General features: G+C 47.4%; 1 protein-coding gene across 3 annotated transcripts in view; it reads left to right on the top strand.

Moving 5' to 3' along the window:
* The window catches only part of CSMD2 (CUB and Sushi multiple domains 2), a 259,895-nt gene that overhangs the window by 40,348 nt on the left and 193,211 nt on the right, over positions 1 to 26,336 (top strand). For all 3 annotated transcript variants that reach the window (XM_057403460.1, XM_057403458.1, XM_057403459.1), the window contains exon 4: positions 23,078 to 23,272. In XM_057403460.1, coding sequence (XP_057259443.1) covers positions 23,078 to 23,272 — 195 coding nt within the window. The remainder of the gene's footprint in view (positions 1 to 23,077; positions 23,273 to 26,336) is intronic.

Raw genomic sequence — 26,336 nt, 5'->3', positions numbered from 1 at the left:
GAGTTAGCAGTGAATGTAGTGGCATTGCATGTTTCCTTTGAAAAGGGAAAAGTAAGCAAGCAATGGAAAGTCAGAGGACAGTAGCAGATGACCCTGGAGTTTTTATCGAACCCTATATACCAAAAATGGGATTATTACTTTGCTGCAGTAACTTGCTTGGAGCATTCAAACCAGCCAAAGAGATCCTAAATTGGCCCTGCTGGCCTTGTGCACTTCTTAATAATACTTATGGGTACTGGATCTTATCCTTAATGTTTTAAATCCTCATCTAGTGGAAGGTGTCCCTGCCTGTGGCAGGGGGTGGAACTGGATGAGCTTTAAGGTCCTTTCCAACCCAAACCAGCCTGTGATCCTATGATTCTTAGGTTTATGAATGAGTTGGCTGGTTTTGAGTCACGTTGCTGTTTCCAAATGGCTGTAGAAGAACTGATTGTTCTAGAAACAAAGCAACAGCTCTGCAGATCATGTTTGAATGTTGATATTCCGATGTCTGCAATGTCTCCATCCATTTTAATACCCGGGGATTACAAAAAGCATGATTGATCATAATGAACATCAGGCCTGAAAGAGAGGATAGGAACAAAAACTAGGTGTTATCCCTCTTGTTGTCACTGCTGCCTGTCAAGTAGCAGCAAACCTGGAGGGAAGCAGAGGGAGCTGGAGTCTGGCTAGGGAGGGAGGCAGCGATGCAGTGACACCGTGCGATGATGAATAGCTCATGGGTACCAGAGCCCTGCAGCGGCTCTGCTCTGCTGTGATTTGCTGTAATGGAACGTGGGGAGGAGGAGGATGCTGTGCCCTGCTGTGTTCACTGCTCTCCTGTTAGGGTTCCTAACACTGCGCTTCCTTCCAAATGTGTGTGCCAAACCACGCAGCTATTCAGGCAGCCCGGCCTGTTTTAATTTGCTTCATGTTTGCAAGGTATTACTCCTTAGATTACCTGATAAACTTAAGCTACCAAATGAGCAGTAAGGCAGTGCAGTGTCAATAATATTGAGTGACAGGATTGTTTTACACAGTGTAGCATCTGGAAAAGAAGTAGTTTTATAATTAGATTTAAAGCAATTCTTTGGATTGATTCTGCTTCCCATTAAGTGGTTTCTATCTAATGTAAAAAATCTGGTTGGCAGTCGGTTTGCCCATCATACAGCTTCGGAGTTTTTCTTATGGCTGCTCTTTGGAATGCTTCCACAATATCTCAGCTCTGTAGCTGTGTTCCCTGTTTGTCATCAGCTGTTTGCAGTGTGCAGCTACTGTTTCATTTAATGAACCATATGCATATTGGAAAGGAGTGATTTTGCACAGTCAACTGTTCTGTTCAGGCGCGTGTTTGGAGTTGTGGATGCAAACCTGAGGGGAGAAATAGTAAAGTATCTGGTAGGAGTTGGTCAGCTGGGCTTTATATCCCAAATTAGCCTGAGTTCCTGCCAGTGCTTCTTGCTACCCATTGCTACTGGCCTGTGCTAGCGCTGGAAGAACTGGTGTTGGCTTGTAAACCCTATTTTGCTGTTTATTTCCAGTTATCTGTATCTGTTTACTCCTTATTGTTCCATACGGGAAGCCGTTGTCATGGTCAGAAGCATATTCCAGTCATCAGTGGCTTTGTAGCCTTGAGAGGGAAATGAATGGCAAATTGGCATGGCAGTGGTGACTCAGTTATTCTTTACAGCCCTGGCAGGAGCTGGTGTAAGTGCTGCTCAGGCTCATCCTGCAGATGATGGCCAATAAATTAGCTGCAGTAAAATCAAGCAAACAGCCAGGTGTTTGCCCCTCGCAGTGTTCAGGAGCTCGGTGCTACATCAGGTGTCATAAAACAAGCGTCTTGGTGAGAAGATGAAGGAATAAGAAGAAATAGCTGTGCTGGCCACTGTGCTTCCCTGGGATGCGTGGCTGGGGATGCTTGCGCTTGTCTGTGAGCAGGGTTCCGTCGGTGGGGGGAGTGTGGAGGTGCAGGTGCCTCCCGGAGCATGGAGCTGGAGCTGGAGCCGGCTCTGCTGCCAGCCGAGGCGCAGGTCAGCTTTGAGTAAGGAGAGCCGCTGCGGAGTGCTCAAGGTCAGGTACTTGCGTGGCTGCTGGCAGCAGGGGCTTAAAGCCGCAAGCCTGGGGCCCTGGTGACTTGCAGAAGCCAGGCCCCACTGAGGAGGAATACGTGGAAAGCTCCACTGGGCTGCCCGCACCTCATCTGCGGAGCTGTGATTGACAGCAGCGCACAGCCAGACCCGGGCACGGACCCTGTCAGCAGGGACAGGCTGGATGGCGCTCGGAGGAAGCTGCTCTAGTGGAGGTGTCCCTGCCCGTGGCAGGGGTTGGGGTTGGATGGGCTTTAAGGTCCCTTCCAACCCAAACCATTGCATGACTCTGACTCTCGGCCGGTTTAAACCGTGTCTGCTCTGATCTGAATGGATCTTCTTGGGGCAGTCACTAATCTCAGGGTGTTGCTGATGCTGAGCACCCACAGAGTGTGGGGCTTTGGGGGGTTCCGCTGTAGGTGGGTGATGTCCATAGGAACGGCAGGCTGCAGGCTGGGGTTTCAGTGTGATCTGTGCCAGAGCTGATCGTGCAGCTTCTCGTGGCAGTGCCTCTTGCCAGCAGCTTGTGGTGGTGATCCCGGAGCCTGGGCTGCTCCGTTCCGCTCTGTGACAGCCTGGAGCCACTGCGCTGTAAACGTCAGTGCAAGCGAGGTGCTGTGTCAGTGTTGGATTAATGTCACGGACACGAGGGCAGAGGGTTAGTGGCTGCTCTGAAATCCTCTTGCTGCCTGTGCATGGTAATGTTCTTCAGCCAAGGGGAGGGGAGAAGCAGGTACTAAAGGCTGGGTTGGTTTGGGGTGTCCTTATCCCTCTGAAGGTGGCAGAATTGGCAGAGGAGAAGCTCCCTGCTTGCCCAAAGGTGGGGGCAGATGCCACCGTTCCCATTGCAGCTTCAGATTAAAACAACTCCCTGGGGAAGGGGCAGAGGCAACCTTCCTGTTCTTGTTCTCTTTAGCTATACAAAGGATTTTTATTACTTAAATGAGCTTCCAGCAAGTTTGCTTTTAATATACCACTAATTGATTTTAAGACTTGAAAGTAGCAAAGTTTTATTAGCATTTGCTGACTCAGCTGAACCCTCCCCTCATAGGAGGGGATAGAGTGAGATATTGACCCATGTTTCTGCAGCAGTAAATGAAGTTGAGGGAATATTAAGTGTCTCATACTGGCTTTTGATTTGCATATGCAAATGAGATCCATCAGTGCAGACGCAGGAGAGCAGGAATGCTAATGCTTTGCAAATAGGATCCAGTGTTAAGCATTTGAGCATCAAGTGACACTTGCTCAGCTGCAGTAGTGGGGTCCTACAGCTACTCCCCTCGCAGTGCAGCTCTGTTGATCAGCCTGTTTTAGGGAAGAGCATGTAAAGTAGTGCAGAAAACAGTAAAGAATTGGTGAGACTTGAAGATTGCTCTGCTTTTGTGGGATTTGGAAATGGAGGGTGTTAGTGCTTGAGATGGGTCGCTGGATGTGACTGGACAGGAGAAAGGTGTAAAAAATCGGTATGTGGCAGTCTCAGCGCTGTGAGGGTACTTTATGAAGGACTCTCATTGTGGTTCTTCTTTCCAAAAACCTTAATTTTCCTCCCTTCTCGCCCCTTTTTATCTTTCGCATATAATAGAGACACATTTCTTTTCAATCAAGGAATCTATTTGTAGCACATATAGTTGTTAGCTGCGTTTGGGCTGGTTTCAGCATACATTTCCATAAAAAGTCACCACTAATGAGCTGTGTGAAAATTGCAGCTTGCTGCCAAGCCAATTTGGTTAAAAGGCTTCAGTCCATCCTCCAGTGCCGTGTGATCCTTACCCATCACAATGGGCTGGAGCAGGTACAGCCACGGCAGCTCTGATCAGGAAGGTGAGATGCTGAGGGTGCTGTGACAGCTCTGGAACCCCTTGTTGCTGCTAATGCAACTGCTGTTCTCTGCTCTAGGTTTTCTGTCTGCTTATGTTGGTTTCCCCATGACATCTCCTCAGTGGAGCAAGGTGGTGAGGATTAAGAAAGATCTTCAGAGCTGTGGAGATTCTTTGTGTAGCTGGACCTGGCTCATCGTCTTCTCATTATGGGCAGTGTTAAGGAGGGTTTTGGGCAGTTTGTCCCATTTTGATTGCCACTGAAGTTCTGTTGACTTTGAACACCCGAATCCTGGGCTTCCCTTTCCCTCTTTGGAAGGTGCTGTGGTGAGCGATCTGACCTGAACCCCAGTCTCTGATCTTAGCCATTGGCCCATCCTGTGTTCTCTCTGTAGGCTGACGTTTCCAGGGGTCCCCAGTCACCAGCTGAGCCACTTGTGGCATTCTTGGTGTCAGGGCTCCTTACTGAACTCCTCTGTCCATTTGTATTCCAAACCGATGTTAGGTTTAATAGTTTTTACTGTGCTTTAATTTGCATTCAGGGTGATGTACAGAGCTCTGTGCACCTTGGCGAGGGAGGGAGCTGTTTATAACTGCAGGTTTTATTATTTTGGCCTTTATGGGATGACCAAAGGTTTGAATACTGCTTCATTCCTGGAGCTGCAGGAGGAATCCACCAGCCTGGAAAACGTTTCTTGTGCCCCAGGATTCACAAATGGGGTTTGAGAGGTCACTGTGTAGTGGTTATAGAATTCATCATTTCCTTTCTGTGTGTAAAGAAAGGAAGAGGGGCTGGTGCTCAGCTGGAGAGATCAGCTTGTGCCTGTCTGGCACCAGCTGGGGCTCCTGCAAGGATCCTCATCATCTTGAACCACTTTCCATGGGCCACATTTCTTTCTGTAGTGGGATGTGTGTTTTGAGTGTCTGCATCTTAATTTAGGCACATAGGTAAATCTTGCACCTGATACGCAGATCAGTAGACGCTTTAGAGGAAGCTGTGTGTGTGGATTGCCAGAAATACGGACTAGAGCTGTGTATGTGCAGCAGTTTAGGTGGGAAGCATTAGCTTTAAGCTCCAGTTTCCCCATCAGGAGGAGGAGAGTTGAGTTTCCTGTAGGCAAAGCAGCTCCTGCAGGAAAAGGACGTGATTTGCCTGACCAGCATTGCTTTTAGTAGCTTGCTGTGAACTGGACTTACTGCTCAGAGCAGTGCTGGGCTGGGAAATAGAAAGCAGTTTGCAGAGACACCGAAAGGGAGCTTCTGGCTGTTTGACAGAGAACCTACCCCCCAAAATCCTCTGACGTGCTGATTGGATCTAAGCTCCTGTGAGACGTCTCCTCTCTATCTGTTCAAATCCACCTAGCCTGGACGGTAATTCCTTCCCCTTTTCATTACCCCATGGTGTTTCTTTCCACTTTTGAGATTAGAATGTCATCTGTCCAAGTAAAACCTGACTATAAGTAAGTAGCTTCCAGGCCATTTGCTGGGCTCACCTTACTGGAAGAGCCCTGCTTCAGCTTTGAATTGCTGGTGGTTCCTTGGGAGAGAAGGAAAAGTGGAAGGACTCTGGGCTCCTCTTCAGGCCATGGAGACAGAGGCCACAGGAGGGATTCCATGGTGGTGAAGGACTGTTCTCTTTCTGGGTGTGCATAGACCTGAGCTACATTAAGCAGAAAGCATTGTGTTTTGGATGAGGGATTGGTCCAAGGCGAGCAGATCAGTGTTCAGGTCACTCTTACCCTGACACTGAGTAGGAATGGGATGATTCTTAGCGTTGTACTTCTCTGCTTTGCCCTCTGATCTCCTTCTTTACGTTCATTTTCTTTGGTCTTTTTATCTCTCCTGCACGCACAGAACTTGTGGACTGCGTGGTGCCATACTGGTGCATCTGAAGAGCTCTTTAAACAGTGGTCCTGTCCCCTGAGGAGCAGGGCAGGGTTCTTGTAGTGCTCAGTCACCTCCATTACCCTTTGGAAAGCAGGGGAGTTGTTGAGAGCTAAAGCAGATGATACAAGAAAGGCCTGTATGTATCTATTAGACTATACAATTAATGCATCTTCAGGAAAGCTTGAAGAACAAAAGGCTACTCCTCCATGCAGCACACCTTTTGGGTTAGGGTTTGATCAGCTCAAGTAGAGCAAATCTTATCTTCATTCAAATTAAACAAGTATTTAATTAACTTTATCTCTGCTTCCAGAAGCAAATGCACATGCTATGTGGTGATCTGTGTCTCTGATTACCGTGCGTTCTCACCTTGAATAATGTTTTAATGAAGAGAGCAGTATGATTAGCTGTCAGGCATTTAAGCTGTAAAAAACCAAAACAAGCCCTTCCTTTAAAACATATTCCTTCTTGCAGGCTGTGTTCCACAGAAATCAGTGATTGTAAAACCGTGAGGCTGCTCACAGCTTTGGAGGGCTGGAAGGATGGAAGCTGCTCTTCGCTTGAGCATGTTGGTTACTGCAGTTGAGGCACTCGGGATGCAGTCTGGAGGACTGAGTATAGGTTAAAGGAAATAGAGCTGTTGTGTCCGTGATGCACGTAAAGCATCAGTGTGGCAAAAAGCTCTTTGCTGTACTGCTCTGCTTTAATCTCCGACTTCCACAGAGCGGGTTTTATTAGTGAGACCCCAAAGCAGAGTCAGCCACAGGCCGATGCCGCTGACACCGGCAAAACTACTTGGGTTGAAGGATGCTGGGCAATTTTGCCGTTCCTCATCCCTGCGAGGGCTCTCCGGCAGCTGCAGTGATTCAGGGGCTGACCGCTCTCTTCGGTTGTACTGATTTTTCTGGTCTTTGACTGAAACTGAAGTGTCTTGTCTTGCACTGTACAGAAGCGTGCAGATACAGGCAGTGCTGAGTCTGGTTCAGCTCCTGTGTAGAGCCAGAAAGGGTGCATGTGGATGTGTGCAAGGGGTAGAAGGTTTCTTTTTCCTCCTGATTTAGTATTTTCTTTGTGCCCTAAGTATCAATTGCCTTTCCAGTTCCTGCTGTTCATTGCCATCTTTAAAATCTGGGGAGGGAAAAGGCATTCACTTGAATGTGCTCCCAGCTCGTGTGCCTGGAAGGTGCCACAGACAGATCTGTGAGCCCGAGCAAAAGCTGCGATGCCTCATTCAGAGCTGTGTGAGGAGACTGTTGATGGCTTCAGGGAGGTGGCAGGAAGCAGTGCCTGTGTAACACTGTCAGTATCCAGGTGGAAATGTACGTTCACGTGGATACCTGCTTTGCTGACCAGACGGAGACGATTCAGTGCTCAGGGTGGTTGGGGGTGCATTCGGGGAGCCTCGGAGCGTGGAACCAGAGCAGAAGGCACGAATTGGTTCTTTCCCCAAGTATTAGGGACAGCAAGATGAAGTGCCGCTTAAAGAGCGGGGGAGAGCCGGGGGGAGGAGGGAGCGTCGCTGGTCTGGGGTGGTTGTTATCACTGTGATCATTACAGGCTGATGTGTCTGGAGATGAAATGGCTGGAGCATTATCCACTGGTTTTTATCAGCTATCGCTTCAGCAGCAGCTCGGGCGGGGAAGGTCACTATGGCTCAATGCTCGAGTCTTCCATGTAAGCCCTATCGTGCTATTAGAGAGGAAAAATGGTTCTTCAGGCGCAGGAAGGGTCAGTGATATTATTATTATTCATAAGAATAGAGCCTGTCAATCAGTAATCCCTGAAATGTAGAGCAAAATAAATAGGACGTGGCTTGTGTTCACCTTGTGGGAGTACCGATAGGTCTGACCCGTGTTTCTCTGTAGCTAGGCTGTACTGAGCCTGGGAAGCGTGTTCTTTGTCTACATAACAGTACAGCCTGAGATAGAACAGGCGATCCATCAGTTAAAATGAAATGGAAAAGCTGACCTGAACATCCCACAGATTAAAATACTTAGGGAAAGTCATTCATCCTGCTTGTCGTGCCAGGTAAGTGGTCAGTGAGAAATAGTTCTGGTGGAGAAAACTCCCAGAAGAGAGTGAAATGTGAACAGTCTGCCCTCCCCAAGTCTGTATGGAAAACTGCACCAGGTTCCAATTTGTTCCTGAAAATTGGCTTTTACACATTCTCTTTCGTACTGGGAGTATTTAATCCCTAATGATTGTCTACTTGTTCTGCATTCCTACTGCAAAAACTTTAATTACTTAATGGTGCTTAATTATCAGATGGGTTTGTATGATATGACCGTTGCCCACTTGGAAGGAATGAAACTGAGCATCTCTTAGAATTAGTTCAGGTTCTGATATAAAGGACTGTGCATATTTTGTCCCGACTGACTGTAGCAGGTCAAACCAGATTGCCTCAGTTGAGGCTCCCATGGCTGCAGCCCCAGCCCGGCGCTGTAACATGCTGTGTAAATGTCATTGTAAGAGAAATCACTTAGTTTGTAAGAGTTAAGTGTGTGACCTTTATTTTGTGCAGTAGATGGAAAGCCAAATGTGTTATTTATGGTATTTATTTCCTTAAGTGTAAATTTTTATTAGCTGTGTAGGATCCCCATCATTAAATTCCTCATGTTCTTTTAGCTTGGTTTCCAAAAGACATGAGGAATACAGTTGTGCCCTCTGTGTGTAGACTAACAATTCTTTAATGCAGTACTTCCACTAAGATTAATAAAGATTAAGTGATGTAAAAATAAGTCATGTCGTGGGAACTTTACATTGAAAGCAACAACGCCACAGCCGTGACCAGTCTGGAAAGGTGAAGCTTTTCTAACTAAACCAGTAGTAAAATAGACCTGCCAATGTCTGAAAGCTCAGCTTCATGTGCTGCTGTCCTGAGGGTGGACAATCAGAGGAGAAAAGAGGCCAACTTTGGAAGGAGAATAACCTGCAAACCAACCCCCCAGACCGACCCACTGAAAAGCTATTTCTGATTATTCAGTCTTTTTCTAATTTGTCCTGCACAAGGGCCTGCAGGGACAGGCCAAGGGGATTGGCTTGAACCTGCAGAGGGGAGACTGAGCTGAGCTCTGAGGCAGAAGCTCTTCCCTGGGAGGGTGCTGAGGCGCTGGCACAGGGTGCCCAGAGAAGCTGTGGCTGCCCCATCCCTGGCAGTGCTCAAGGCCAGGTTGGACACAGGGGCTTGGAGCAAGCTGCTCCAGTGGAAGGGGTCCCTGCCCGTGGCAGGGGTTGGAGCTGGAGGAGCTTTAAGGTCCCTTCAGCCCAAACCAGGCTGGGGTTCTGTGACTGGTCAGGATCCATGATCTTGCATGGCTGCTGCCGGGCAGGCTGGGGCTGCCTCACCCTGCAGTTCCCAGCACTGGGAGGTATTTTGATTTTATATTTAGCCCACACCAAAGCAGGCGATAACACCGTGAGCGTGCTCCCTGCGAGGTCATCTGCTCGCTTTGATCAGCTCCTGGCTGCTGCTTTCTGCAGGCTGACACAGCTGCAGTAGGCACTTGATTATTCCTGTTATTTGCATAAAAATTATAACCAGTTACTCGATAAGGGCGCGGCGGCTGCCTCCTGCCCCAGGGGGATGCTGTGCTCTGCTTTAGCTCTGCAGCTTCACAGTGCGAGATCTCATCTGTGAGCATAGAACAGAACAGTTGGGCTTAGCCCTCCTTGTTTCACTCACTGGAGTCGTCCCCCATCCTCCCTGGTCATAGTTGATTGACAGGCCAGGTCTTTAAAACCCCTTTCACTTCAAGGATTAACTCCTCCTGGTTTTATACACGTTGGATACGGTTGTTCTGATTTGACCTTGGGGTTTTCCTACCTAGGAGCATCTCGCAGCCCCAGAGCTGGTCTGCTTTTGCAGTGGGAAGGTACCATCTACGTGGTCTTTGGCCTGGGCTGATGGCGTCAACTGCTGAGCACATGTTGGAGATGCACTGAACTCCTTTTCTGTTAATTTTCAGTGCTGGGTTGGTGTATTTCCTAGAGGTTCTATTTCTTCCTAATCTTTTAACTAATTTTAAGGCCAAAACAGTTTAATGCACAACTTGCACTAATATTAATGAAGGAATTTGCGATTTTAGCTATTAAAAGTGCTTTTATAGCATTGGTGTGAATCCAGCTGTTTCTTGTCTGTTATATTTTCATATCCAGGTACTTCTGTGTTGGGAATACTGCGTCCAGATGACAAATCACATGCCATTGGTACTTTCAGACTGGGAAAAATATGAGCTCATTCATTTAATACAGATCTTTCTGCCAAAGAGATATAAATACACATTGGTTCTTCAATCTTGTGGCCTCCATTCTTGATAATAAGCAATTGAGAATGGAGGGTGGGGAATTTGGCAGTTCTGTTGTTGCCTCCATAAACAGCAGGGCTGGGATGGCTGGATATTTTCAGCTTCACACAAAAGCTGAAGAAAAGAAAGAGGGTGGGTATAAAAAGCATAAAAACACGGGTTCCAACTGATCCATTAGAGCTTGTTGCTGGAAGAAGTGGCTAGTTGTTGAGCTTTTTTTCCTTGTTATTTCTGTCTGATGGTGTTTAAGATGAGTCTTTCAGATGCTTATTTATGTAGCATGTAACGGCCGAGATGTAACTGGGGTACTTCTCTTGCAGGACTGGTAACTTTCCCTGTGCCCTGCTTTGAGATGCATGTGTGACAATGGTATCTCCTGTGTGTTTGGTGAGGAGCACATTAATTCCATGATTGTTTTCCCATAGCCTTATGGAGGAGAAAAATTCACAGGGTTTGGTTTGGTTCTTCTACTATTGCTTTTCTTTCTATCTGTACTTGGTTCTGTGCTCTGTGAGCCGGGGTGATGGGTTTTAGTGAATGCATGTTCAGTTGCAGACCTTCTGTAGCCGAAGATGCAAGCGTCTGTCCGTTCCTCTCTGAAAGTGGGCTCAGCTCATGGTTCGGCCTCTTCCAACCCCTCTATCCTTTTTAGACCCTTCCCTTCTTTCTCTCAGCCTGAGCACTCGCTGCTGGAGCTTTCCTTTCAGTGCTGTATCGTTACATTCCATGGATTTTCACCTCCTGCAGACTAATCACTTCAGTGCTTGCGCTTCGTACTTGGCGAGACCTCAGAAATGTCTGAGCCCCAGCATTCGGAGTGATGCTGTATCTTAAGAGAGCGGATGCTGTAGTTTGGCATCAAGTGAGTACTTACTTCGTATTAAAAACCACATAAGCCCCCTCGCCGCGAGGGAAGCAGACAGTATTTGAAGCACAAGATTTGCTCGAGTCCTGGTGCAGGTGACGTATGGGCGATGCCAAAGTTCCCCTGTGAGTTTCTAGAGCGAGCAGTTGGCTCTGCCTGCTGCGTCAGAAATCATTGCATGTATGTTTTCCAGAGTGTCCCGGGTAGAGCTCCAGGTCCCAGGCTCTCCCGAAATGCATCTTCCAGGCATGATTATTTCTTTAATTCTGTAAACTAACGCAGAGGAACATTTGTGCTGATTACAGTTTCTTACAGCCGTTGGTGTCGCTTTTATCCTGTTCCTCCCATGCAACCTCTCATCCTATAAAATTAGACCAGCCTGGCAGGAACATCCAGTGGGAGGAAATGAGTTTGTGCTAGCATATTTCACATAGTAATCTCATTAGCAGTTGTGCTCTGTTGTGAATACATGACTGAGTTGTCTGTACGTGCTTTCTTGGTGCCTCTATCCAAACCCATCTTCCAGCACCCTCATCTGCTGGTGTTTAAATGATGCCACCTGTGTGTCAGGGTCCTCCTAAGCTGGTAGCCTCAGGTGGCTGGTAGATTAAGTCGGTGGAAGCAAAATTTAATGGAAGTTTTCTTGTTCCAGGTCCGTAATTATGTATGAGCAGATTCTCAGTGGGAAACCAGCTGTAATTTTGGTATTTCATAGAAAAATCTCAGTAGCTGCAAGTGCGTTGGACCAAAGCACAGCAAAGCCTGGAGCAACTTGTGTGTACAGAAATGATAGCCATTAATTCTCCCTGGGAATGTTTGTTTCAGGCTATGGTGCTGAACTAGACGGGTGTCTGATAAAAGGAAAGACTGTCCCAAGTTTTTGTTTAGAAATCAAATTAAAATGAAAATTTTTTAGGGCTTGAACAAGTGTGGTGTTAGTCTTTGGAGGCTGTTGCAATGAAAGCTTATGGACTGTGCTGCCTCTAAGCAGATGTGTTTTATGGCATTTCTGGCCCAAGTGAAGAATCCGTTCTCAGAAATCCCATGAGAACTAATGCCGAATAGACTTCCAGCCTGGCTGACCAGTGCCCTGGGCTGCAGGTAATGCCTAAATGATGCTTGGAACATATAAACTATTATATAAATGCCACATGTTGTTAGGTTTTCTGTTTCTGTACTGTGGAATATACCCGGTTTCACAAGAGCCTCGGGTAGCTTTCCAGTGCTCGGGAGCTTTGTCATGGCTGGAATTGCAGCAGACCACTGTCTGTAATCCCAGTGAGAGCAGAAGGGAGCCGTTGCCTGCCTGGGCCACCCCGTGGGGCTGTTGGGATGAGCCCAGCTCAGGCTCTATTCCGGGTCTAGATCTCCTGGGAGCTCCTCAGCAGGAGCTGCTTTGTCAGCAGAGGAGTTGGGGGGCAAAAGGAGCAGAGTTAAAACTGGGAGTCAAGTAAGCTTTGAAGCCTTTGGTCAAGAGAATTGATGTTGTTGTTGGAGCAAAGATCTGGTAGAGCTTAGTTCATCTTTTTGGAAGAATTTGGGGGCAGTGATTTGGAAAGGGGCATGGGAGTTATGGGTGAAAATGCTTGGCTCACATGTGGAGCAAAGAATCTGTAAGAATGAATAGTGTGAGTTTACTTGCCTTTGAAAGATGAGGAATTGAGGTGGGATGGGGTGAATGGCAGGCGTAATTCCATGACTGAGATAGTATCTTTATCCTTGCTTATGAAATGCATTTTCATTTATATTCTTCAGGTGTTTAATCCATGTCTAGGCCTCTGTTAGTACCAAAGCAGGGAACAGAACGTGTGCTGTGTTGCTGGCACGGGTTGTAGACCTTGCTCAGGGACTGCCCTTCCCAAATACCAGGGTTGGTAAGAAGGGAGATGCATCTTTTGTCCCTGTGGGAATTGCTTGATGAAACTGGAATGTGCTGTAGAACAATAGCAATTTCTTTCTGGTCTTGTAATGCGGGATGTTGGTTTCCTTTTCACTTGTAGCACAGCATCCCTGAGGTCAGTAAAACCTTGCAGCGTTTAGAGAAGCAGGTGGGGGATGTCTGAACAGCGCTCCAAGTTTAGCAGTGGCTCTGCTGCAAGGAAGGAAGGTGTGCAGGGCAGCATCTCTCGTGGTCACAGCACAGGAGAGCTTCTCCTTTCACGACAGTTTACAAGATGCTGAAGCTGCCTGGGAAGGCTTCAAGTGCTGCAGTGTAGAAATCTGCACTTAAAAGATGCTCTCGTGGAGGGGAACAAAGGCGTTGGCAGCAGGGACTTCATTACTGAAAGGTTCCTTATATAACTTTCTGCCCTCTTTGTGCAACTTCTATAAAGTAAATCATGTCCCAAATGCCTTTTATGATGTCGGCAGGAGATGGGGCTGAGAAATAGCCATAATCCTGAATGTGCAGCAGTTGAGTCCAGCAGTTGCTTTGTGCTTTGTAAGAATGGGGAGGTTTAATCTGCAGCCAGAGTAGCCTTTCTCTCCGACTGCTCTGATCTTTAGCTTGCATAAGACACAGCCTGCTGTGCCACTTTGGAATTTATTTAATAGCTCGGTTGTTTGGACATGATTAAAAGTATAATGAATGGAATGGAGCAGCAGCAAGACGAGCAGCTCATAGAGGGTTTTAGCCTAAAAATACCTGTTTCGGCTCAGCTAGTGTAGTGCAGGCTGTGGTGCCAGTCACGGAGAAGTCCTCTACATGGATCTCTTGCAAGCTTTAGTGAGCTCTTGCTGAGTATGAGGATTACCTGTCTGTCACCTTTGCTACTTTATCTTTTATAACGGACCCCATTTTTTTTCCCACTCGGGTGTTTTCCTTCAGAGTGCCTGATGCGTAACTCCAGAGGAAGGGGGTTTACTTGTTTCTGACTGAGTTGCATGTCAAATAGGTGCTGTGTGAATTCTTCTTCCCAGTGTGGGCATTTGAGGGGGTTGAATTTCCATGCTTTGCCCGGGTGTGCTTTGGCTGCTTGAAGGGTTCAGGAGCTGAAGGCTGTTTAGGTTAAGATTTAGGGTTTTCTATTAAATAGCATCTGCATTGGAGAATGCAGTCTTGGCTGGGTGAACCTCTGCTTCCCCTGCTCCTCACCTTAGGTTAAAGTAGGGTTTGCATCTTTGCCCTTGGAGAGGGTGGACTTGTGTTGCATATGAAGAGTAATTGAAGAAACAGGGAAGAATGGAAGTGGACGGAAGTACTGCTGAGCTATTTCATGTTGAATGCTTTCCTTCCTGTGTTATTTCCATGTGGGAACATAACATGGTATTTGTGTGCTTACAGTTGAACCCTCACTCGGTTCTTTCTCACTGTAGAGTTGTATTATCAAAGCCAAAAAATTGACTTTTAGTAGTGGTAATGTGAGGTTTAAGCAAGGCATAGGTTTGCTGCATGGAGTGGAACAGGATTCAGGCCAGTTGTGAGGTCTTGAGGCATCTTCCTTCTCAAGGTTCAGTCCCGGTTCCTTCCCTTTCCACAAAGGGGCTCTGAGTGTCCTGTGAAGCAAACCTGTATCCTGTTGCCATGACAACATTTATACAATGGATGCCTCTTGTAGCATGTACGGATGGATTTTTTTCATTTGTAACATCTCTTTGCATCAATTCCTTGTGTCTTTAAGGTCTCCTTGAAGTATTTAGACCATGATACTAGATAGAAATTAAATGAGCATTTCTGGATCTATAGGGCCAACTTCGAGTAGAGCTTCCCAGTGTCTTGTCTGGGGAGAGGTTAAACAAGGTGAATTCCTGCCATGTCACTGATGAGGACGATGGAAGGATGTTCCTTGGTAATGGAAGGGATGCTCATTGTGTAATGAGCGGTCTCTCCAGGTTTTCCTGCAGTCCCCTGCTATAAGATGGGAGAACGGGAGCTGTGTGCTCACGCTGCTGCTGCTGGTGGTGGTGGTAAGAGTTTTCCATCTCTGAAGGGTGGCCAGCAGCCACTGGAGCTGCGGAAGTGTTAAGTGGATGGCTGGACACTTCTCGCTCCCTCTCAAGTGCCCGTGTCAGTGCAGAGGTCTCAACAGGGACCACTGGTGATGTGAGCTGGCAGGGCTGCATGTGTCCCCGCAGGGCCTGGCAGTGTCTGAGGCAGCTCAGCCATGCCTTGTCTAGAAAGTGCATGAAATTACACCCGCGTCCTTCAAGCCACATGCTCAGAAGTGACAGGGAAGTCGCCTTCCCATTTAAATTCAGGATGTTTGCTTCAAGTGACCAGTGTTTGTATCAGAGAAAACCTCACTTGAGGAGTGCTGTGCATGGTTATTTAATGTGCTTCGGTTCTGCCTAGGAGTGGTGACTCGCAGCATCCACCTTTGAGTACCAGACGAGGATTTGAAATCAGAGTAAGGTCCTTGGAATCAGAATAAGCTCTTGCTTTTGAATGTATTCAGGCACTGGGGAGATCCCAGGTGGGGCCGAAACCTTGTTCTCTGAGACGAGTGCTTGTGGCAGATTTTGCAAGATAGGCACCTGTGAGTGCAGGAAACAGGGCTGAGCCCTAGGCGTGTTTTTGTGACATAATGAGATCACTTCAGCCTTGTTTTCAGTGGAGGAAGATAAAATTACCTTCCAGGGGCTTCCTTTAATCAGTTATGACCACAAATTGATAATGAATCTGTGGTGCTGGAAGCAGAACCCACCCCATTGCTGTGCCTGCTCGTGGGCTCTTCGTGGCACCATCCTTGAAGCGTGTTTGCTTTCTGGTTATTGATGGGAGGTGTCGGCGCTGTGAGCTCAGTGTTCCTGGTTGCTTTTACTGTGGACCTACTAGCTGGTGTAATATTTCACCTTTCCTGTTCTTAAGGGTGATATCCCACAAACCATGGATATCACTGATGAGTTAAAGTACTGCTCTGTAAGGCTGGTGTCCCAGTTCGTTGTGCCTGCAGTTACTGGTGTTGAGTAGCCAAGCTTCCTAACCCATCGCAGAATGGTTTGGGTAGAAAGGGACCTTAAAGATCAACCCTAGCCAGCCCTGTTCAGTGCCAAGATTTAGATAAGACTGAGATGAGCTCTGAGGCAGAAGCTCTTCCCTGTGAGGGTGCTGAGGCGCTGGCACAGGGTGCCCAGAGAAGCTGTGGCTGCCCCATCCCTGGCAGTGCTCAAGGCCAGGTTGGACACAGGGGCTTGGAGCAAGCTGCTCCAGTGGAAGGGGTCCCTGCCCGTGGCAGGGGTTGGAGCTGGAGGAGCTTTGAGGTCCCTTCAACACAAACTGTTCTGTGAGTCTGTGAATATCTAATCTAAATCTGCCCTCTTTCAGTTCAAAGCCATTCCCACTTGTCCTGTCACTGCATGCCCTTGTAAAAAGAAGGTATAGAACAGAACTGTAAGAAGGAATGCATTAATAGCTGCCCCTCCAAAGGCTCCTGAAAGCCAGGAGTGAGGGGTAGGAAAGATGTCTGGAAGCCATTAGAAGAAGGTGGAGCTGCCTGGTGCTGATGCGGGCTCTGCAGGTCCTTGTGCTCGGATGCGGGGATAACACAGTGCTGTAGGTGAGACCTGAGGAGCACCAGCACCCTGGGTTCCCAGCAAGCTCTGGCCCCAGGAGGGGCTGCTGCCGCCCTGCAGTCCCTGCTGCCTCCAGAGAAGTGGCTGGAGCAACCAGGAGTGATGTTGTGGTGAATGCCCTTCCTCTGCTGTGAAATATTTATTGAAACAGATGTAGTTGGCTACGGTTTCTGTTTCTGGCTCTCTGTGCTCGAGGAGATCAATAGGCAGATAAACAATGTGGTCTCTAAAGTTGGAAGTGGCTTTCTTTTTTAACCAGAACAAAGAGCATTCCCTGTCCAGGGACATGCTCCAGCACAACGCAGAGCGGATCAACACTGGCACCCAGTGTCTAGATAGAATCAGTTCAAATCTGGGTTCCCAAATCTAACACCCTTTTTTCACGCTGATGCCTTGGCTTTCAGTCTTGATGTGCACACCACAGTGACGTGCTTAATCTGCTATGGCAGCTGAAGTCTCCGGGGCTGCGGTTTTAATTCTGCTTTCGTTTGGTTCCTGCAGTTGTCTTCTGGTGCTGATAACCACTGCAGGGTTGCTTTCCTTGGCTTGGCTTTTATGTTACAGCAAGGTGCAGGTCTTTGTTTCCCATGGAGCTGTTAACCCCAGCTCAGGGAGGAAGAGAGAAAAGAAATGTAAAAGCAGCCTCCTCCCCAGGGAAGTTTTTTCAAGTTATTCTGCAGCTGTTAAACGCCAGTTCAATGAAGCCTTTAAACGTACACTTAAATCCATTCCTGCTAAGCAGAACACTTAGCCACCTACTTTAATTTAAGCTTGTGTTCAAGTGTTGTGGCACTGGAAAGCGGCAGGACTGGAACATGTTCACAAAGATAATCACATTCTCAAGCGCCTCGCTGATTAGGCTCCTGATGCAGGAGAGCATCCCAGCTTGGGGTGGTATGTGAGGACCACTGGGGCTGGGAACGAAGCATCTGCCGATGTTCGAGTGTCTTCCAGCACAGCCATGTTCTTTAGGGCCCAGCAAAAGATCTCTTCAGCCAGGGTCAGTGGCTGGGTCTTTGTTCCAGCCAGGCTTCCTCTACTGCACTCACCAAGCAATGACTTTCATTTGAAAGTATGAATTGTGAGCTGTGACGTCCCAGATGTGCAGGATCCCTGCTCGGTGCATCCCTGAAGGTACCCAGGATTGTTGCTGTATCCCAGGATCTTACTGCTTTTACGTTTTAAATCTCTGCTATAGTGGGATGACTAAATCAAATCTAAATTAATCCTCTCTCGGCTCGCCGGGTACTCGGGGCAGCTGCACTGAAGTTGCTGCAGCACATTCCAGGAAGGTAAATTGAAAATTGAACATGAATTTCCAAAAGAGCCTTAGAATACTACCACAAAAAAGATGGATGATGAACCATTCTGGCCTGTTATTATCCAAAAGTAACTGTCTAGCTGCTCTTTAGTGAACAAAGAAATATTAGAGGGGAAAAAATAGGTTTCCATCCAGCTTTATCTCTGTTGGCTGTACTGGAAACAAATCATGACATAAAAAAGGATAAAATGAAATGAAAAAGATAGCGTTTATTTCCTTTTCTGCAGCACACACTGGACACTTACTTATTCTGAAGGTTAAAAATCTTCTGAACTAAAGCAGATTGCACTAAAACCCCAGTGGAAGCTATTAGGGAGTCATGGAGTATCCCTGTGGTTCTTGCCCCAACAGTTATGGATGAAGAGAGAGAGGAAATCGGTCCTTGTGGATCTCCCTCTGCCACTGGAGCTCACATTGCGCTGGCCGGAGGTGCCCTGTCCACATCGTGCACGGGAGCCTGATTAAGTTTGGAAGCAGTGATGGAAATAGGTTCTCCTTCAAGAATCTGTTTCTCTCCTTTAATGTCTAGGAAGGTAACAAATGCAGTGCAGTGACATCCTGCCCTGCTCAGCCCAGCCTGGATCTGTGGCAGAAGGGACCTCTGTTTCCCTTGGGTATCTTGACTTCCCACCCCTTCTAGTTTCAGGAAGGGCAGGAGAACCGAGAGAAGGGCTAAACAAAGCGTAGCAGAGGCTGATTTGGAGACGAGTGTGCAGTGATGGCTGAGCCAAGTACTTTAAGTCAATGGTTTTGTTATTTTGCTTGGTCTGTGTAGCATCCTTTCATTGGGATTTATAAATTATTCCTGCTGTAATAACAGCATTGAGGAGCTGGAAGTGCCTGCTCTGGCATGGCTTGCTTGCTTTCCTCGCTGGTTTTTTATTAGGAATGAAAATCGGTTGGGAATGAGGAGATAATGTATGGCCTCTTATCATAAAAGTTGCACTTCTAGATAAGATTTCAAGGTTAGAACAATGATAGCACTGAAATATCTGTTGTAAACTACCATAGATAATTCAAGCAATAAAAAAGCTGCTTTTAGCTATGTAAATAGGGTAATAGACTGGAATGCAGGATCTGGATGTATTAAATGTTGGGGTTATTTTATATTCGAACAATATATAGAGAAAATGGAGCTGAAAATTAATTTGAATAGGAAAGGGAGAAGATTTCTCTTTGGAGTGGTGAGCCAGCGAGGGATGGGTTGGAGTCTGCGTGGTTTGAAAGTCCCTGAGCTGCTTAAGGTAGCAGGAAGCTCTCAGTGTGATGAGCCGGATGAGAACCATTTCTCTGCCTCTTTCCCTCTTTTTCTCCTGACAAAAAGAGCGATGGGGTTTAGGGAGAGGCTGATGTAATTAGCCTGGATGCATGGTGATGGTGGGATGCTGGCCAAGGGTGCATTGAGTCACATCTAATGACTTCAAAACTCCTAATTAATTTCGAATGAACTGGAACGAGGAGATGCGGCTTGACAAGAACTGGGGTTTGAAAGCTCATGTTGGAAACTGCCAGGGTAGTGATCCTGGGCAAGGGGGTGGGAAGAGAGGGGAAGAGCCTGGTGAGAAGGGAAGAAACAAATGAGGCAAGAAATCAGTGAATGGAATGAAGCTTCTGGTGCAGATCAGTTGCGGGAGCTCCGAGCTACTTGTTAGCAGCTCCCAGCAGTGGATGGTGGAAACCTCTCAAATCTGTTGTTTCCATTTCCAACTTGTTCAGTTCGTTTTCAAGCAGTGCACTGAAATCTGAGAGACACCTCTGGTTTCGTACTAACAGATCAGGCTTCATGAGGGAAGCACATCTTCATTGCTCTGTAAAAGCTCTGCAGCATGCAGGTCTTGGATGATGTGCTCAGGGTGAGATGAAGGCTAAGAGATAAGTCAGTGGAGCATGCGTGGGTTTGAAAGGACGGGACAAAAGGGGCCCAAACTGAAAGGCAAGAGATAGAAAAGCAGAGTGAATTTGGAGCAGAACGAATGAAGTTGGGCAGAGGTTGCTCTTGTGCCCTACAGGTTTCTTTTTGGCTAGGAAGCGGATTTGAAGGTTAGACTGAAAACTGCAGAAGGTGGGAAAGCTTTAGGTTTTGGTTGGTTTTCCATGTCCTCACACTTCAGAGTTTTTACTGAAAAGATGCCACTTCTGCCTTGCTCTCAGATCATCATGTTTCACATCGCCTCTTGAGACAGTTGGAGTTCTCACCAGTCTCCTCTCCAGAGTTCTCTGGTCTGGTTCTGTTTGTGCCTGTGCTGACAATTAACACCATGATTATGGTTCTTTTACTGTGTCATCTTGAAGTGAGGTCTCCAGGGCAGTATATCTGAACAGCTCTTGGGACAGTGATGTCTGAGGTATGTTGGAGACCTCTCCAGGTGCAACTGCAGTAGAATAATCCTATTTCCTCTGTCAGAAAATAAGATAACAGTTTGGCAGCTGCTCAAATCAAGACAAATGAAATAAACTGCTCTAAATTCATCATGGAAAGAAACAGACCTAGCTACAAAATGACTAACAGGACCTTCTATTCATCTGTACAAATCTGGTATGTGGCTGCATTCATTTCCATACAATCACTGGAAAATATTATGTTGATTGCCGGGAACAAATCTTTTATGGGGAGGAAGAAAATCCATGCTACTAATCTACAGTGGAATTGGTAAATGGGTAAGACAAAGCTTTAATAATATTATTCTGTGCGACATCTGATGTAAATAATACAGTTCTATTAATCTCTCGAGCAATCAGAGCCTGGCTGTTAGAGGCAGCCAAGTATGAGCAATAGTATTATCTCTTCTCAGGAACGTTGGAGCAGAATCCCAGATCCGTTGCAGTGAAAGCAGCGACTGCACCAGCTCGGGGAGTCACACTCGGCAGTGAAGCAGGGCACGGGCTGCCTGTGCTGGGCTGGGGTTCAGGAGGACCTCTCCAGAGCCTCTTTGGACTCCCCCTCGCAGCCAGGCTGTGGGAGGGGTTTGGGGAAGCTGGGGATGTTCTGTCCTTGGACTCTTCCCCATCCCACCGCAGGGATGGTGACCTCCATCAGCTCATGGTCGGGGCTGCCCAAATCCATCTTCTGCTCAAGTGCCTCAGGGGCATGACTGGCAGCGCATCCTACGGGCAGCTCTGCAGCACTTGTGCTCAGCCCAGCTCTGGATGTAGCCCCACGGAATGCAGAGCAATCCAGGAGTTCGCGCTGCTCCCTCTGGAAGCACGTGTGCGCTGGCTGTCCTGTAACAAGGCATTAGTTAAGGCAGCCAAATGAAGCAGAATTTTTAAATGAGAGCCTGTTTTCGGGAGTGCGATTGGAGGATACCATTGCAGGTCAGGGTTGTCTGATTCCTCACAGTTCATTGAGAGCAGCGAGTGTTAGCAATTGACTTTTAGAAATGGTAGGTTTTTATTTATAGTGAAGTTTTAGTCATTCATTTTAAAGGATGGAAGCATAAAGCAGGAATGGGTTCATTTAAAAAAAATTGGCATGGGTAATTTAATTAAATTGGGGTTTGAAGTCTCGTTACAGAAAATGAAACGTTTCTGCACTGCTTTTCAACCCATCTGATGTGTTTGATGGCATCCCCCCTTACGAAACCCTGCACAGAAATAGTAACGACCATGTGAAAGTTGCTGCTGAACTTCCCAGCTCCAGGAGCTTTGTGCAAGGGTGTAAATAGTGTTCTGGGGCAGGGAGCAGGGGAAAGAGCCTTGTCTCTTGAAGCCTTACCTGTGGAAGGTGGCCTGGGGAGACAGGAGCCCAGCGCTGTGTCCTCGGGGTGCTGGCTGTGCTCTCCTGGGCTGCTCCTCTGCATGCAGGTGGGTGCTGAGAGCCTGGGGTCACAGCAGAAATGAAAAGAGCTGAAGCAATGCAGGAGTGGAGATGAATGTGCCATTAAAATTAATGAAGGTTAAGGTGGTAGGGTTGTATTTAATGTGGAAGTGGGTTAGCTAGAAAACAAGGTGGTCTGGCTGGATGCAGCATAATCCTATATTCATTACAGATTAGACTGTAATTTCCCTTGCTGTGAGGGATGCTGTCAGTGTGCTTGCCTTAGAGAGCACTCTCTGGCACTGGGGCTCAGCCTGAGGAGGCAGCTGGGGGCTGCTGGTGGAGGGAGATAAAGCAGGGAATGTTCCAATCTCGATCCCATAATCCTAAAGCACTGTACCCCGGCAGGACAGAAAGGTAAAAGGTAGAGCCTTTGCATCATTTAGCGTTAGGGATTTATGCTTCACTCCACATGCTTACACACACTTTGGGTTGTATTTTATTCTGCTGCATGCTGTCTACACTAGCATATCATTTTCCTTTTAATCTTCCTCTTTTCCTTGGCAGAGCTGCAGGCTAAACCTCCCTTTGCTCGTAGGAATTCATCTGGTTTTGTTCGTGCCCGTGACAAAATTGCTTCCAGTGAGAAACCATCTCTCAGCTTTGAATGACCGTGTTTTCCTTCCTCTGATGTTTCAGCCTTAATGAAAAAGAACTACAATACAAGATGCTGCAGATGGGCCTGATTCAAATTTGATTGTGTCGTTCCTAGGCTTGGTTGTCCTTATTGGGTTTTATATTGGGCTCTAAATCCATGATTTGAGTGAATCTTTTGGAAGTGGCTTGTGGAAGCCTATAGAGTTTGGTTTAAATTCTGTGAAACTGCTGTAAGAGGCGTTGGTTGAGGATTTACCTGCACTTTAGCTGCAACTTCACCACCTCATATTCAAGTATTCTGTATTCTTTCCAATGCAGCCTATTTTTGGACTGTATTTTCCTTCAGTGGAGCTGGGTCCATTCTTGGGAGTCCGGTTTGATGCGTATGCATGAAACGTGGATTAAACCACAGTGCAGTGAAGTATAAATCCTGGTGGGCTGAAATGCTGCCCTTTTGCCTAGGCAGTAGCAGAACCAGTAATTAGCAACTGTCTTCTGTGTGGTTCTAAGGTACAACAAGCTCTGCTTACATTGCACATTGAAGTGCCCCACAAAGGCTGAGTGAGAAACAGTCACCTGCGGTTGTGTTAAATAGAACTGCAGGGGGGAGAGGGAGCCTTTGGTTTAGGAACTTTGGTCAGGAAATTGGATCTTGCTTCTGACTGAAGCTCGGGGAGTGAATTTTGCTTCCTTGGTAGAAATGGGACTTAAATGTTAATGGTAACTGGGCTGATGAACGTGGGTGCAATCCAGTGGGGCGAGCTTTGTGGTTATTTGCTCTTCACATTGTAGGTGATGCATCTGCTGTGGGCTGAGCCTTCCCTTGGGATCCTTCACCTGGCAGCTCGGTTCCAATGCGCTGTCTCTAACCAGAAACAACTTTCTTTGGCAGTTCTACCAAGTCATACGTGCGGAAATCCCGGCAGGCTGCAGAACGGGATTCAGCAAGGGACCACGTTCAGCATCGGGGACAAAGTGAGGTACAGCTGTAATCCAGGCTTCTTCTTGGAAGGACACGCCTTGCTCACGTGCCAGGCCGGTTCGGAAAACAGTGCCTCCTGGGATTTTCCTCTCCCCTTCTGCAGAGGTAAAGTGAATTCTCTTCGCCGGGAACAAGCCACAGTGAACCTGGATTTAAGGAGCTATTTGGGGGTGGGAAAAGCTTCATGGACTGTAAGCTTGATGTAAAAGACTTGAAAACTAAACACGCTGTAGTTAATATTGAGGTTCCTTTTTACTGGATTCCTTAAAACTGCCAGGGTTTGTGTCAATGATAGGGAGGCTCTGAAGTGCTCAGTGTGTTCGAAGTGCTGCACAGCTGCTTTAACTTCAGTGTCTTCAGTTCTTTCCTCATTTCAGTTTCAGAATTGGCCCATCCCTGGCAGTGTTCAAGGCCAGGTTGGACACGGGCTTGGAGCAAGCTGCTCCAGTGGAAGGGGTCCCTGCCCGTGGCAGGGGTTGGAGCTGAAGGAGCTTTAAGGTCCCTTCCAACCCAAACCAGTCAGGGATTCTTTGCCTAAAGTCTGTGCAGGGAGGGGGAAGCAGGAGGAGCATCTGTAAGATAAGGCACCTTCCCAAGATCGTGCGGGTTTTGTAGCTGAAATACTAGAAAATGAATTTTCAAGTACTAGAAAATGAAATACTAGAAAAAAAATTACTGCTTTCTACAGTGTCAGGCTGGTTTCCCTCATGGCACGCTCCACAGGCATTGTGGTGCTTTGTCTGGGGGGTTGCAGCAGCAGCCTTGGGCGAGGCTGTACGGAGGTGAAATCTGGCTGTGGTTGAAGGGGTTGGCCAGCTCTCCTGCGAGCCCTTTTAAGTAGGGAAACTTAGATTCCTTGACCAGGATAGAGACCTTCTTGCTGATCCTCTGGGGTGACGAGGAACTAGAGAATCTGTAAACATGGAAGTGTCAGTGGTGTTATACCAAAACAGTTGCTGCTGTTTGAAGTCTTTTCGCCTCAATTCCTTGTGTACTTCAGCAAAGCATCTTACATTGATTCTTTTTATTGACTCTGCTTGTGCAATCAATCAGCAGTTCTAAGCTGTGGCATAAATCTTGAATTTAAAGTGAGCAAATATTGTTTGCTTGGTGTGTTTTTAATGCTTGCTTGAATCGGTTACACAGCAGTAATCATAAACCAGTCTGTGATTCTGGGTTGGAAGGGACCTCAAAGCTCCTCCAGCTCCAACCCCTGCCACGGGCAGGGACCCCTTCCACTGGAGCAGCTTGCTCCAAGCCCCTGTGTCCAACCTGGCCTTGAACACTGCCAGGGATGGGGCAGCCACAGCTTCTCTGGGCACCCTGTGCCAGCGCCTCAGCACCCTCACAGGGAAGAGCTTCTGCCTAAGAGCTCATCTCAGTCTCCCCTCGGGCAGGTTAAAGCCATTCCCCTTGGCCTGTCCCTGCGGACCCTTGTCGAAACTGATGCCCCAGAGCCCCCAGTGACAGTGGGTTCTGGTACACTTCAGAATAGAGGAACACTCAGTTCTGGTGCTCGCCTCGGTGCTGTGGGGATTGCTCTGATGGCAGCAGAGCACGCGCTTGTTCGGGTGCGCTGTGTAGCAAAGTGCCTGCAGGTTCCTGGAGGTTGCTGCGCCTTTCTCACAGATCTGGTCCCCATCCTTCAGGACTTTACCTCGGGTAAAACTTGCAAGGCATTTTTTTGGCAGCAGGAGCCAGAATGTTCTCATGTAACATTTATATCTAGTTCCAGGAAAGCAGAAAGTAGCAAAGACAGTCTGCAAACGAACTTGCTGAATGAGAAAATCAGCTGAACTGCTTCCCCCAGCAGTAGGCTTTCAGCAGTCAGATGTTTGTGCTTGGCTGGTAAACAGACTGTAGTTGTTGCAAGGGGCAAAAGGCTTTGCATCCTGACAGCTCTATGCCACCTTCTGCAGGGAAAATAATGCTTTCGGAGCTCTTGCCTGAAGGAGGATATGTATTTCCCTGAGAAAAGGCCTTCATAGCTATAATTGATAATAGTATTAATTACTAATGTAATATCATAAATAATTATTAATAATGGCTTACTGGTGATTGTCACCTGGAAGTTTGTTAAATGTCTTAGTACATGTTCTTTTCTAATATGCTTTGGGGATGGGTCACGCTGGTGGGTCAGATCCTGACAGATGGAGGCAAGAAGTGTCCCTTAGCACTGATGCTAAAATCCCAGAAGCTGCTTTGGGAATAGACTTGGCCAATGTCACTGCAGAGGCCAGCGTTTCGTCTGGGGACTCTGCCCTTGCATCCTTCCCCTCCTCTCCACTATAATGGTGAGATAAGGGTTGATAACAGAAAATTTCTACCATGCTGATACCCTCTTCTGGTTTCATTTTGCTCTTCTGCTTTGGAACATCCTTTTCTCCGCGTTAGCGGCCTTGTCTCTTTCAGCCTTCATGCATTGAAATAATTGAAGATGCAAACAAATGCGTGGCAGAAGAGAGTATGCAACAAAGGTGTTTGGGAGGATGTGCCATGGCAGTGACGCTTTGAAGGAGTGCTGCAGCTCGGCTGCTTTTTCTGCAGAGGGTTGGTCTGCGCTCCCTTTACTCAATGCTCAGTTAATACAGTTGGGTTTTTATGAAGGCCAAGCGTAGCCTCGGTGAGAAAGGGAAGTAGGAAGGAATTCCAGATGCGGGAAGAATGGCTTGGTGAGATGTGTCTGTGCAGAGGTGGTGAGGGAGCTGGTGCTGCAGCTCGCCAGTGGCTTTGAAAGCTCAGTTATATCAAAATTGATTCTTGCACTCTGAGCTAAAAGAGACTGTAAATTCCAAGTGCACAGACTCTGCTCTGGTGAGTTATGCTTCTTGCTTACGTGGGAGGAGGCATTAAGCGGCAGTGATCTCATTCAGGGAGCACCCAAGCAGCAGCAAATGCCATCTCCATGCTGGCCTGTGGAGCAGGAGCTGGGTGCTTCAGCTGAGGCTGCCCGGAGGAGAAGCTTGGCTGTGCCTGGTAGACCAAGTGTAACTCGGGTTTGCCTCAAGGACAGAAGGTCCTCAGCAGGTCTGGGTCAGGCTGTGAAATCTGGACTAAGCTGGCACTTCCCCGTGTCCAAAATACCCGGAATGGTTTCCTCATTGTGTTTTGTGTGGTTTTACAAGCTCTCTGCCCAGTTGTTCTGTATGCAGAGAGTGAAATGAGGCCT

Source organism: Pezoporus wallicus, unplaced genomic scaffold (assembly GCF_028554395.1).
Source record: "Pezoporus wallicus isolate ANWC-B61680 ecotype Strahan unplaced genomic scaffold, APGP_CSIRO_Pwel_v1 contig_8232, whole genome shotgun sequence".
Classification (NCBI taxonomy): domain Eukaryota; kingdom Metazoa; phylum Chordata; class Aves; order Psittaciformes; family Psittacidae; genus Pezoporus; species Pezoporus wallicus.
This window is presented reverse-complemented; position numbering and strand designations above follow the sequence as displayed.